Source organism: Neophocaena asiaeorientalis, unplaced genomic scaffold (assembly GCF_003031525.2).
Source record: "Neophocaena asiaeorientalis asiaeorientalis breed wild unplaced genomic scaffold, Neophocaena_asiaeorientalis_V1.1 scaffold221, whole genome shotgun sequence".
Classification (NCBI taxonomy): domain Eukaryota; kingdom Metazoa; phylum Chordata; class Mammalia; order Artiodactyla; family Phocoenidae; genus Neophocaena; species Neophocaena asiaeorientalis.
The window spans coordinates 934,978-948,655 of record NW_020173766.1 but is presented as its reverse complement, the minus strand read 5'-3'; the positions used below and the strand labels follow the sequence as shown (position 1 = coordinate 948,655).

The following is a 13,678-nucleotide window of genomic DNA, read 5'->3' as shown; positions in this document are numbered from 1 at the left end:
GTGGGTTTGCCATTTGCCCACTTAACAAGGTGACTGGATAAGGAAGTATGTGCCCAAGAGCTACTTGATGGACTTAGAACAGTGAGAGATTGTCAGGGAACAGAATTGTTGCTAGGCTTTAGATTCATACAGCAAGAAAAGGTACCTCAAGGCTTAAAAACATAGTTTATATTTCTCAAGAACAATTTTGATAAAGTATTAGATAGTATTTGAAGAGCAACAATGATCTAAAACTTTCCTTTTTTAAAATAACAGCAGTATAAAAGTAGATTTGGCCATTAGCCAAGTTGATTTTGTATTTATAGAAAAATACGCTGAATAGCAGGAATTGTCTTTGCACATGTAATTTTTCTGAAGTGTGTTTATATAGCTGAGGTATTACTAACCTTTTCTTCCCTTAAGTAGGGATGGCAAGTGAGATGTTTGACTTGTTCATATGCATACTCTCAGTAAATGAACTATATATGACTTCATTTTATGTGCAGAAGGCATATAGAAATTAAGATTATCAGGAGGTGTATTCCTGCCAGAAATAAAATGTCTTAGTTACTTAGTCTGCTGCTTGGCTAATGAGGTCATACAAGCCTGGTAGACGTTTAGAAATAAATATGTATTTGTGCTATATGTTTTTACTTGTTTTTTAAGGGACCAGGATCTATTTTTATTTAAAGCCAAACATAGGTAAAATTTTGGAGAATAATTAAATACCAGATTGTTCCTCCCCATTTCTTTGTTGCCATATGAAATCATTCAGCTTCAAAGCAATCACCACTTCCATTCCACACTGATAACTCTTCTTTTGGTTTATTTTTTGCAGGAGGTATATCGAATTCCAAAGAAAAGTCAAACTGAAAAGGAGAGCACAAGTAGGTATTCAGAGATACTTTGTGCATATGACTTTACGAATATTCTTTTAGAAATATGCAGATGTAACTGATAAGAACTTTATTTTGTTTTTGGAACCAGATAATATGTCATTAGGTAAATGAAATATTTTTGGTATAAGTTTGAAAACATGTGTTTTTAAAACAATTTTCTTGGAGTATAGTTGATTTACAATGTTGTGTTAGTTTCAGGTGTACTGCAAAGTGAATCAGTTATACATATACATACCTCCACTCTTTTTTAGATTCTTTTCACATATAGGCCATTACAGTGTATTGAGTAGAGTTCCCTGTGCTATACAGTAGGCCCTTATTAGTTATCTGTTTTATGTATAGTAGTGTGTATATGTCAATCCCAATTTCTCAATTTATCCTTCCCTTCCTTCCCCCCTGGTAACCATAAGTTTATTTTCTACATATGTGACTCTCTGTTTTGTAAATAAGTTCATTTGTACCATTTTTTAAGATTCCACACGTAAGTGATATCATGTGATATTTGTCTTTCTCTGTCTGACTTCACTCAGTATGACAATCTCTAGGTCTATCATTTTACTGCAAATGGCATTATTTCATTCTTTTTTATGGCTGAGTAATATTCCATTGTATATATGTACCATAGCTTCTTTATCCATTCCTCTGTCGATGGACATTTAGGTTGCTTCCCTGTCCTGGCTCTTGTAAATAGTACTGCAGTGAACATTGGGGTGCATGTATCTTATCAAATTACAGTTGTCTCTGGATATATGCCCATGAGTGGGATTGCTGGATCATATGGTAGCTCTATTTTTAGTTTTTTAAGGAACCTCCGTAGTACTGTTCTCCATAGGGGCTATACCAGTTTACATTTCCACCAACAGTGTAGCAGGGTTCCCTTTTCTCCACACCCTCTGCAGCATTTATTGTTTGTAGATTTTTTGATGATGGCCATTCTGACCAGTGTAAGGTGATATCTCATTGTAGTTTGATTTGCATTTTTCTCATAATTAGTGATGTTGAGCATCTTTTCATGTGCTTTTTGGCCATCTGTATGTCTTCTTTGGAGAAATGTCTATTTAGATTTTCCACCCATGTTTTGTTTGGGTTGTTTGTTTTTTTGATACTGAGCTGCACAAGCTGTTTGTATATTATGGAGATTAATCCCTTGTCTGTCACTTCGTTTGCAAATATTTTCTCCCATTCTGAGGGTTGTCTTTTTGTCTTCTTTGTAGTTTCCTTTGCTGTGCAAAAGCTTTTAAGTTGAATTAGGTCCCATTTGTTAATTTTTATTTTCATTGCTCTAGGAGGTGGATCTGTGCATTTTTATTCTTAGTGATTTTTTGTCAGAGGAGATGTCCCTTTATACTCCCTGTGTTGTTTCTTTCCTTGAAGTCATGGCCTTCTAGCAGCTTTTCTTCCATTCATTTCTTCCTCTAGAGCTTCCGTGTCCCCTGCATTGGCAGGTGGACTCTTAACCACTGCGCCACCAGGGAAGCCCTAGAGCAGACATTCTTAAACCTATACTCCTTAGGTGTGTGTAAGTTTTTACCTGTAGATGTTTATATGCAAAATCCTTGGTATACGTTCATTTTACTGGGGAAAATTCAAAACTTTCATCAGATTCTCAAGGAATCAGTGACCCCTCACAAGGTTAAGAATCATTATTACAGAACAGATAATAGGGAGACCATTGCAGTATGGTTTCTGGGCTTTACCACTTAGCTGTGTTTCCAACATACTTTAGAGATTAAAGCAATGGTATAAATTATGGTGGCTCTTGTTAGTCTCTTGTGCCCCTCCAGCAGTGACCCAGTATAAATAGAGTAAAGGAGCCAGTGTGATCATGTTTTTGGTCTTTTTCTTTATTTTTGGCATGAAGAACTTTTTGTAATCTTAAATCTTATTGGTTAAATAATCTTATTGGTTAAAGCCCTGTAAAGTATCCTTTACATCACTTTTGTATCTTTTGGATATTTTTTAGTTCTACTGGTTTAGTCTCTTCATAGCCAGACATCCTACTTAGGGCTGCAAAGATTTCTTCCCATAAGAAAGAAAGCTGGGTTGAGTAGTACTTGTTGGCAGTATCAGCAGCACCACTATAGAGTTGATCATCAGAGGCTAGCTTCTCTGGGCCCACTGAGTTGAAAACATTAGCAAGACAGGCAAAGTTTCAATACCTTTGAAGGTCCTCCCACCCCACCCTGCCACCATTATTTTGTTAAGTATCTAGTCTGGTATGGCCCTCTGAGAGAAGCAGGACATGGTCTGTAGTGGACAATTATAATCTTTTCAGGGAGCAGCCTTTTGTGTGCCAACTTCAGTCTCATCCTCACATGTGGGGAACCCCGCCTCCATCTCAGTATCAGGCTTTTAGCTTAGACAAATGCTTATAATGCAAACCTGACTTGCTATGTTACTCCTCAGTGCCAAGCGATTAAAAAGCTTAGAACTTTTAAAATTCATAAGGATTGTGAAATACTTTGGGAAATATGCAGTCTAGCTTTATCCTCGTTTTAAAATATGAGAAAATCAGCCTGAATATATAAGATGATTTCTCTGCCTCACATATTCTAAGATGCAGAGTCAGAATATACTGTTGGTATGATTCCTTTTCTTGTTTTACCAGTATATAGTGAAGAAATAGCCACATTTTAAGGAAATTAACACCAGGGTAAGGAACCTGGGTTTGAAGGAGGAAATAGAGAGTCATGGGCAGATCCAGATGAAACTAGATAATAATACTTCACAAAAGGATGTTGTGCTAATACCTTCTGAGCTGAACAGTTGTTTTAATTGTATGGTATTTTCTGCCAGTATGTGGTATTAGATGTTAGTTCTGTTAGCTTCTCACTGACAAATACTCATACATGGCTGTAGATTAGTAACTTTTTTGTAAATAAATGGAGTTTTTGGCCAGCTAAAAGAACTGTGAGAATGGTATATGTAAACCTGATCCTACTGCTGGGGGAAAAAACAACTGATAGCACATTTTTCTGAGATGAGAAAAGAAAAAACAATGTTTATTGAGAATCCGCTTTGCGCTATGAGAGATATTTTATAAGAAATTCCCTCCTTATGAAGAGAGCAATATGATTAGTAGGTAACAGTACTAACATACACAAAGCAACAGCATATAATACTAGTCAGTTTATATTGAAATGTTCATTGGTGGGATCTAGACTACTTAGGAAAATGAAAGACTAGGTGGTGTGATCAGTGAAAAGTAGTACTTAGGGCAGCTTTTGGGAGCAGTGGCAATGGAATTGGGTGAGAACCATTCTAGGTAAAGAGACTGAGTGAAGAAGGTTAGCTTCCGTCTTTTTTTTTTTTTTAATTTATTTTATTTTTGGCTGCGTTGGGTCTTTGTAGCTGCGCACGGGCTTTCTCTAGTTGTGGTGAGCAGGGGCTACTCTTCGTTGCGGTGCGCGGACTTCTCACTGTGGTGGCTTCTCTTGTTGCGGAGCACGGGCTCTAGGTACACAGGCTTCAGTAGTTGTGGCTTGCAAGTTCTAGAGCGCAGGCTCAGTAGTTGTGGCGCATGGGCTTAGTTGCTCTGCGGCATGTGGGATCCTCCCAGACCAGGGCTCAAACCCGTGTCCCCTGCATTGGCAGGTGGATTCTTAACCACTGCGCCATCGGGGAAGCCCCCAGCTTCCATCTTTGAATAGGAAGCTGGCGTTCTTTTTTTGAAGATGTAGCTCTCTGGTTTTGATAACTTACTGAGTTACCACCTGTTTCACCTGTGTTTGAAATATTTTTCTTTTGAAATTGTAGTTCATAAAAAGTTGTCTAATTTTTTTTTTAATTAAAGAGATTTTTCTATTGAGGTTTTTATGTTTAGCATGCCAGGCTGTTTTTCTACCAACTGTAAATATGCAGTTATAAGGGCAGGGGAAGGCTTTTACATTTTGAACTGACAGGCAGACTGCCTTACTAAAGGTATCAGGAACATTTTGCATGCATGTGTTCCACAGAACTAGTTAGAAATGATGAAAGCTTGGACTGAGACTTTGGTGGAAAAAGGTAGAAAAGGGCAGTCATGGAAGAGACTTTTAGGAAGTAGAGCATACAAGCACATAAGACCTTATGTCTCGTCCAAATTCGGGACTGGGTATATGAAGGAGGAGTCCATAGATCTGTTTGTTGGATAGAAATTTTATTATACAGTTGGTATACTATCATGATGGAGACAAGTCTACCAAGTAAATTTTTTAAAAAACCCTTTTCCCCTAGTAACCGAACGAGGAAGGGATGCCGTTGGCTTCAGAGATCAAACAGTTGCCCCAAAGACTCCTAACAGGTCAAGAGAGAGAGACCCAGACAAACAAACTCAAAATAAAGAGAAAAGGAAACGAAGGGGCTCCCTCTCACCACCTTCTTCTGCCTATGAGCGGGGAACAAAAAGGCCAGATGACAGGTAAGTGGCCTATGTGAGTTACTCTCTTTTCTGAGCAAGTCAAAAAGTACCCAAGTGATACACTTCTGATTTGGGGCAACAAGTGCTTTTGTAATAAATGTATTCTCTTGTGAGTGAGTATAAAAGGAAACTCTACTCATAACTATTGAGAGTCTCTTTTGACAGTTAGTAATAGCTGTGAAGACTAATAGATTTTTGGTACCCGAATGGCTTCTACTTCATAACGTTTAAATGCTATTTGAGGAGCCAGAGATTTGTTCTTTAAAGGGGAATGGGGGTTGATGGGAGATAACCCTATGTTTTCTAGTGAATCTTACACCATACCAGTTCAAAATGTTGTTTGATCCCTGTGTCAGAGGCTGTCTTGTGATGCTGGTAGAAAAACAGGCCACATAATCACCTGCTGGGCACTAGAAAACATTTGTTCCCGAGAAGTTCTTTTTAAATTAAATATACTTTAAAAAAAAATTGAGATATAGCAGTCATGTAATGCAGTTGTCAGAATTTTTAATTTTGGGTTCTCTGGGTATGTAATAGTAATTCATCATGATTTTAATTTACATTTCTCTAATTACTAAATAGATTGAACATTTTGCCATATGTTTATTGACCATTCCTGTTTACTCTTCTGTGAAGTGTCTTTTTATATGTGGTGTTCATTTATTAAATTTTGTCTTTTTAAGCTCTAGGTGTTCTTTTTTTATATTCTAAATATAATTCTGCAAGTATTTTTTCCCAGTTTATGATTTGTATTTTGACTCTTTCTGTATCTTTCAATACACAGAATTTATTAATTATGGTGTAATTGAATATATCATATATATTGTATGTTTCCTTTATGGTTAGTGTTTACAGTGTTTTAAGAAATTCTTCCCAACTCTTGAGATGACTTTGTGTGTGTGTGTGTGTGTATATACATTTTTTTTTAGCAAGATTTAAGTCCTTAATCCATTGGGAATTAATTTTTGTATATATTTTAAGGTAGGAATCTGGTTTCATTTCTTTCTAGGTGAACACCCAGTTGTCCCAGCATCATTTACTACTTGAAAGCTCCTCCTTTCCCCACTGATCTGCAGTGCTGCCTCTTTCCAACAGGTTTTCACATATGGGAGGATCTGTTTCTGGGCTCCTATGACTATCTTATATTTAAGTCTTGATAGCAAGTAGGGCAAATCCCTACTTGATCTTCTGGGATGCCCTGTCTTTTCTCAGATTTATTCTTCCTTAGAATCTGCTTTGAGTATTTGAATATTCTCTATCTAGTTAGGTCTTCTTTAATATTTTTAATGAAGATAAAGTTTTTCATTAATGTCTTTGTTAATAGTTTTCTCCAGAAAAACTTATCTTTTGGTGTATTTATTTCTGAGAACCCTAACTTCGTTTACATATTCAGTTTGGTTTTGGTGTTTTGATATGCAATTCACCTTTGTATATTGATCCTATTTTTGTTAACCATTACAAAACTTGTATTAATTTCAAGAGTATAGGATTTTTTTTTGCCCCACTGTCTACTTTTTTTGTCATTGTCAACAGTCCATATCATATGAATTTGTTTTGGTTTTCCTTTCTAATTCTTATGCCTTGTTCATGTTACTTTGCTAGCAATACCTCCAATGCAAATCACAGAATGATTCCATTTTTTGTCTTGGTAATTGATTTCTACTCATATTTTGTTTCCTTCCACTTTTTTAGGCTTGTTATATTGTTTTTTTAATTTCTTAACTGGAACAATTGGGATTCTTAGCTCATTAATTTTTCTCTTCTGATAGAAGTGTTTAAGAACTGTAAGACTGCTTGAACTACTCTTGTTAATGCAGCTTCATAATCTAGTTCTAAATACTATTAGGATATACAATGTGTTTAAATTTCTTTTTGTTAAATTTTCAATTTGTCATTATTTGATCTGTATGATAACAGTTCTTAGAATTTTATTGAAGCTTGCTTTATAGTCTCTTTTGTTTGATATTCCTAGAAATATGCTTATCTTCCTTTTAGTAGGATTTAACTGGTATATCTTTCTTCCTTTTATTTTATTTTATTTTTTATTTTTTGGAGCAGGGAAAGGTTTATCACAGGGCCATGCAAGAAGATGGGTGGCTCATGCTCTTAAAAAAAAAAACCCCAAGCTCCCTGAAGGGTTTCCGCAGAGCATTTTTAAAAGCCAGGTGAGGGTAAGGTAACAGGGGTTAATATTATCAGTCCTTAGGCTTAAGGAGGCCTGGGGCTATGTGCTCCTGGTCTTTAAGTAGTTAACATCTTCCATTTGGTGGGGGTTTTCACATCTGTAAAACAACTCAGGAGATGTGCATCAAATACTGTTGTCTAGGTACTTCAGAGAGGAGCTAAAGCAGAGGATAGGGGGCAAGTCCTGTCCCAGGAAGGCTCTTCCTTCCTTTTACTTTTAACTTTTCTGTGTCTAATAAGTAGCTTATAGCTGATTGGGTGGTTTTGTTTTTGTTAATCTTTTATGGCAACTCTTTAATTCTTTAACTGGTTGTTTCAATTTAATAAAATTTGAAGCTAATCAATATCCTGAACAACATAAGTACTTACTGGGACCATTCAGCCTTCCCAATTTACATGGTATTATTGTCCAGTATTATAATTCCTTCTCTCTCCTCCCATCAGTTATTGTTAATTTTTTTATGTAGACCAACTGATGTTTTTAGTTTGTTTACATTTACTAGTTTCTCTTCTTTCTTATCTCAGACCCCTTTAAATGGTTTCTTTTTTTAATTATTGTTTATTTATTTATTTTTGGCTGCGTTGGGTCTTCGTTGCTGCGTGCAGGCTTTCTCTAGTTGCGGCAAGAGGGGGCTACTCTTCCTTGCGGTGCGTGGGCTTCTCATTGAGGTGGCTTCTCTTGTTGCGGAGCACCAGCTCTAGGTGCGTGGGCTTCAGTAGTTGTGGCTCGCAGGCTCTAGAGCTCAGGCTCAGTAGTTGTGGTGCTTGGGCTTAGTTGCTCCCTGGCATGTGGGATCTTCCCAGACCAGGGATTGAACCCATGTCCCCTGCATTGGCAGGCAGATTCTTAACCACTGCACCACCAGGGAAGTCCCTAAATGGTTTCTTTTAGTGAGTTTCTCTTCATGATATTTCAGTTTGTGTCTAAAAAGTGTTTTTCATGTTTTGTTTGCGTTGCTCACCCTCAGTTTTAAAAATCAGCTTTATCTAACCAGCAAGTATAAATTGCTTACAGTAAAATTCATGATTTTAAGTGTAGTGTTCATTGAGTTTTGTCAGGTGCATACAGTTATGTAACTACAACCACAGAGGTTATATATTGGGTTGGCCAAAAAGTTCATTCGGGTTTGTCCATAACATCTTACGGAAAAATCCAAACGAACTTTTGGGCCAACCCAATAGAACATTTCATCACCTCATAAAATTATCTCTTACCCCTTTGTAGTGCGTCCCCTTCTTCTACTCCTAGTCCCTGGCCACCACTGATCTCCTTTCTGACTTGGTTTTGTCTTTTCCACAATGTCATATATATGGTATCATATACTATAAAATATATTCTGTCTTCTTTCACTTAGCATATTATATTTGAGATATTCATCCATGTTATTATGCATCTCAGTTCTTTTTTAGTGCTTAGTAGTAGTCCATTGTATAGATAGTTTGTTTATAAATTCAATAGTTGATAGGCGTTTGGATTGTTTCCAGATGACTATTGTGAATATTACTGGCTATGAACAAGTCTTTATGTGAACATTTATTCTCAGTTTTGAAAGGAAGTTCTTTTGGGTTGACAGTTTTTCTGAATACTTTGAAGCTGTTCTTCATTCTTCTGACTTTCCTTATTGATTTTACAAAACTTGTTGGTTGCTATTCTTTGTTAAGTAACCTGGCTTTTCTCTTGGCCTGCTTTTAAGTTCTCTTTATTTGGTGTTCCGCATTATCGTTTCCCTGTGTTTATATGAGGATTTCTTTTTTTTTCAACCTGGTTGAAATTCATTGAACTTTTAAAATTTGAAGATCATCTTCCAAGTTACTAATTCTCTTCAGATCTAATCTCTTGCTTAACCATACCATGGCTCTTATGGGCACTGAATTGAATTGAATATTAGGTTATTTCTTGGTTCATGACACTTATTTCTATCCATGGACCTTTTCTCCATACATTTACTATAATGTAATGAGCCCTGGAGGTCCCAGCACAGAAGTCAGGATCTTAACAATTATATAAATCTTGCTGTGTCACTTATTTCTGCACCGTCCCCTGTCTTTACTACTTGTGATAGCAAGTAGTATCTGTTGGATTCTGTGTTCATTGTACCCTGGCCTGCCTTTTTTTAAATATAGTTTTATGTCATCTAATATATATTTCTTAAAAATATGTTAGTTTTAACTGTATGAAAAGGCTATTTTGCATTTAATTTGACAGTACTTTGTTTTGACTTGATATTTATTTACTAAGATTTATAATAGTATCAGTTTATTTTTATTACTGTATAATGTTTTGTTATAAAGCTTTTTCTATTATGTATAGTGCTGTTATCTTATTTTGGTGTACATGTGCAAAAGTTTCTCTTGGATATTTAAGTAGAATTTTGCCACGTATGTGCAATTTCAATTTTATATGATAATTGAGTTTTAATTTTCATTCTTTTTCCTTTCTAGATGCTTCATGGGGTTCTTATTCAAATCTGCCTGATAGTATCTTATGGTCCTGTTCCTTAGGCATATTTTTAATAGCCTCTTTTATCTTATTAAACATATTAAACATCTCTAATATTTTGTGTGTGATAATTCCAGCATCAGCAGTCTTTATATGTCTCTTCCTCTCACTTGTGTGTGTGTGTGTGTGTGTGTGTGTATGTGTATTTTATAATTTTATAATTATATACCTTTTTTTTTGCTTTCAGTGAGATATAATTGACATACAGCACAGTATAAGTTTAAGATGTTAAGCATATGATTTGACTTACATACATCATGAAATGATCATCACAATAAGTTTAGTGAACATCCATCATCTCATGTAGATACAAAACTATAGAAATAGGGGAAAATACCTTTCCTTGTGATGAGAACTCTTAGGATTTACTCTCTTAACTTTCATATAGAACATACAGCAGTGTTCATTATATATGTATCATGTGGTACAGTATATTCCTAGTACATGTTTATCTTTTATGAGTTTGTTTCTGTGAGTTTTTTTGAAGTATAATCGACCTACAGCACTGTTAGTTCCTGTTACACAGCATAGTAATTTGATATTTCTATACCAAAATGATCACCACAATAAGTCTAATTACGGTATGTCACCTTACAAAGATATTACATAGTTTTTTACTATATTCCCCACACTGTACATTTCATACCGTGTGATTCATTTATTTTGCAACTGAATTTTTGTACCTCTTAATCTCCCTTACCTGTTTCTTTCTTCCCCTCTCCCCTCTGGCAACCAGCTGTTTGTTCTCTGTATCTGTAACTCTGTTTGTTCATTTGTTTTGTTTTTTAGATTCCACATACAAGTGAAATCATACAGTATTTATCTTTCTTTGTCTTACTTATTTTTCTCAGCATAATACCCTCTAGGTCCATCCATGTTGTTACAAATGGCAAGATTAATTTTATTTTCTAATGAACTCCTGTTCCTTAGAACTTAATCTGTAGGAATTCATTGAGGCCTGGATTTAAGGTGCTCTCTTCTATAGACTGTTTGCATTTGTTTCTGCCAGGCAGCTAAGGGTACTACCACACCACTAACACTTTAAAGGAAGTTTTCAGCTACGAGGTTTTTAGACCATATATTTTTTGTTGTTTGGATAAATGCTGTACCCTTATCCATGAATCTATTATTAGATGTTTCTTTGCAATGAAACGTCTTGAAATTAGTTGTCATTTTTCATTTTTGCCAAGAGCCTTTCTCAAAAGTTTGATTCAGTCCATAGAACTTCACAAAAGAATCTTTTAAGTCCTCAGTTCTCCTGTGAATGTTAGAGCTAATGGTTTCTTGGGGGCTTACTGGGGATACTTGTCAAAACTATCACAGGGTATTAGGTTTAGCAATATGATATTATACTTGGTACTGCACAAAGAGTATGTGAATATAACCCCCCATACTTTTATGTGTACATGCTTGTCTTTCACTTAACTAACCTGTGTTGATATTAATGCGTGTGGTCAGACATACATCAAATTCTGTAGCTTTTATTAGTGTATTTCGGTTTTTGTTTTAATTTCAGAATTTGTAGTTACAGAACTACAGAACTTAACTATAAAGAAGAATCTATTTAGGGTACTACATGTATCTTTAGTTTGAAGTTCTAGAAGCTGAGGATAAGGATAAAGTTATTATTTTCATCTAAGTGTCTATTTCCTTGAGGTTCTCTCCTATCTGCAAAACTCCTTAAGTAATTTTGAGTATGATTTTCAGCCAGTGCCAAATTGGAGTTGGTGTGGTTAATGGTTTAGTATCGAGTGGCATAACATTTATTAGTGCTTTGGTTATGTCTCTGATTTAGGGAAAAACTTTTTGTGGTGCTCTTATTGTTTTCTTTCTAGATATGATACACCAACTTCTAAAAAGAAAGTACGAATTAAAGATCGCAATAAACTTTCTACAGAGGAGCGTCGAAAGTTGTTTGAGCAGGAGGTAGCTCAGCGGGAGGCTCAAAAACAACAGCAGCAGATGCAGAACCTGGGAATGACATCTCCACTGCCCTATGACTCTCTTGGCTACAGTGCCCCTCATCACCCCTTTGCTGGCTACCCACCAGGTTACCCCATGCAGGCCTATGTGGATCCCAGCAATCCTAATGCTGGAAAGGTGCTCCTCCCCACACCCAGCATGGATCCTGTGTGTTCTCCTGCTCCTTATGATCATTCTCAGCCCTTGGTGGGACATTCTACAGAACCCCTTGCTGCCCCTCCACCTGTGCCAGTGGTGCCACATGTGGCAGCCCCTGTGGAAGTTTCCAGTTCACAGTATGTGGCCCAAAGTGATGGTGTGGTACACCAAGACTCTAGTGTCACCGTCTTGCCAGTGCCAGCCCCAGGCCCAGTCCAGGGACAGAATTACGGTGTTTGGGATTCAAACCAACAGTCCGTGAGTGTTCAGCAGCAGTACTCTCCTGCACAGTCTCAAGCAACCATATATTATCAAGGACAGGCTTGTCCAACTGTCTATGGTGTGACATCACCCTACTCACAGACAACTCCACCAATTGTACAGGTAACTAATTTTGGAAATACTCTTGTCTGTTTTACTGTCTGTTTATGGGATGTTAAATCTGATGTGAGGGGGAAGTCCTGCCATTGATCACTTTTACATATTGGCTAATTTTATATATACTAGTTATCTATTGTGTCACAAATTACTTAGCAGTTTAAAACAGTAAGTAATTATTATCTCATAGTTTCTGTGGGTCAGGAATTCAGAAGCAATTTGGCTGGATGGTTCTGGCTCAGAGTCATGAAATTACAGTCAAGCTATTAAGCAGGGTTGTAGTCATCTGAAGACGAGACAGGGGATGGAAGGTTTACTTTCAAGCTCACTCACATGGTTGTTAGCTGTCCTTGGTTCCTTACCACTCTCAATAGCGCTGCTTACAACATGCCAGCTTGGCTTCCCCAAAAGCAAGTGATCAGCGAGAGAGAGAGAGAGAGAATAACTTTTGAGGTGTATTTTTGTGGTTTTAAATCAAATTTCTTTTCTTTTTTATAAAAACAATACATTAAAAAAAAAAACTCTTTAAGGCATCGTCTTCACCACATTCCTATGTCTCTCCCTTCATTCCTCGTCACCCCTTAAAGGTGAATTATTGTGGATGGCAGAGACTCCCAGAGATGTTTCCTATACACATTACTTAGTATTGAGGTAACAGAAGTGATTTTTACTTCTGTTTGTATTTTTGTTATGAAGCTGTATCAAAATTTTGTCCAAGAGGCCGTGACAAAGTGTCCTCTTTAATTCTGAAAACCTTAACTGTATTAACTGCCTTCATTTTTTTTTAGATTTTATTTATTTATTTTTGGCTGTGTTGGGTCTTCATTTCTGTGCGTGGGTTTTCTCTGCTTGCGGTGAGCGGGGGCCACTCACTGTCGTGGCCTCTCTTCTTGTGGAGCACAGGCTCCAGACGCGCAGGCTCAGTAGTTGTGGCTCACGGGCCTAGTTGCTCTGCGGCATGTGGGATCTTCCCAGACCAGGGCTTGAACCCATGTCCCCTGCATTGGCAGGCAGATTCCCAACCACTGCGCTACCAGGGAAGCCCCTCCCTTCATTTTTTATGATCTCTTTACATGTTTATATATTTGATGAATTTGTAATTTTGAAGACTTGGAAGATTTTTTATCCCATGTTTTTCTGTATAACATGATTCTTAACCATTTTTCCAAATTACTCTGTATTTTTGTGTGTGTGTATATATATATATATATATATATA

At 36.7% G+C, this 13,678-nt stretch overlaps 1 protein-coding gene across 5 annotated transcripts in view; it reads left to right on the top strand.

The window, feature by feature from the left end:
* The window catches only part of SETD2 (SET domain containing 2, histone lysine methyltransferase), an 84,266-nt gene that overhangs the window by 48,545 nt on the left and 22,043 nt on the right, over positions 1 to 13,678 (top strand). For 2 of the 5 annotated variants that reach the window (XM_024751375.1, XM_024751376.1), the window contains exons 12-14: positions 818 to 866; positions 5,094 to 5,277; positions 11,797 to 12,466. In XM_024751375.1, coding sequence (XP_024607143.1) covers positions 818 to 866; positions 5,094 to 5,277; positions 11,797 to 12,466 — 903 coding nt within the window. Of the gene's footprint in view, positions 1 to 817; positions 867 to 5,093; positions 5,278 to 11,796; positions 12,467 to 13,678 lie in introns of those variants that run through there. The other 3 variants (XR_003003969.1, XR_003003970.1, XR_003003971.1) reach the window with 3 other exon arrangements.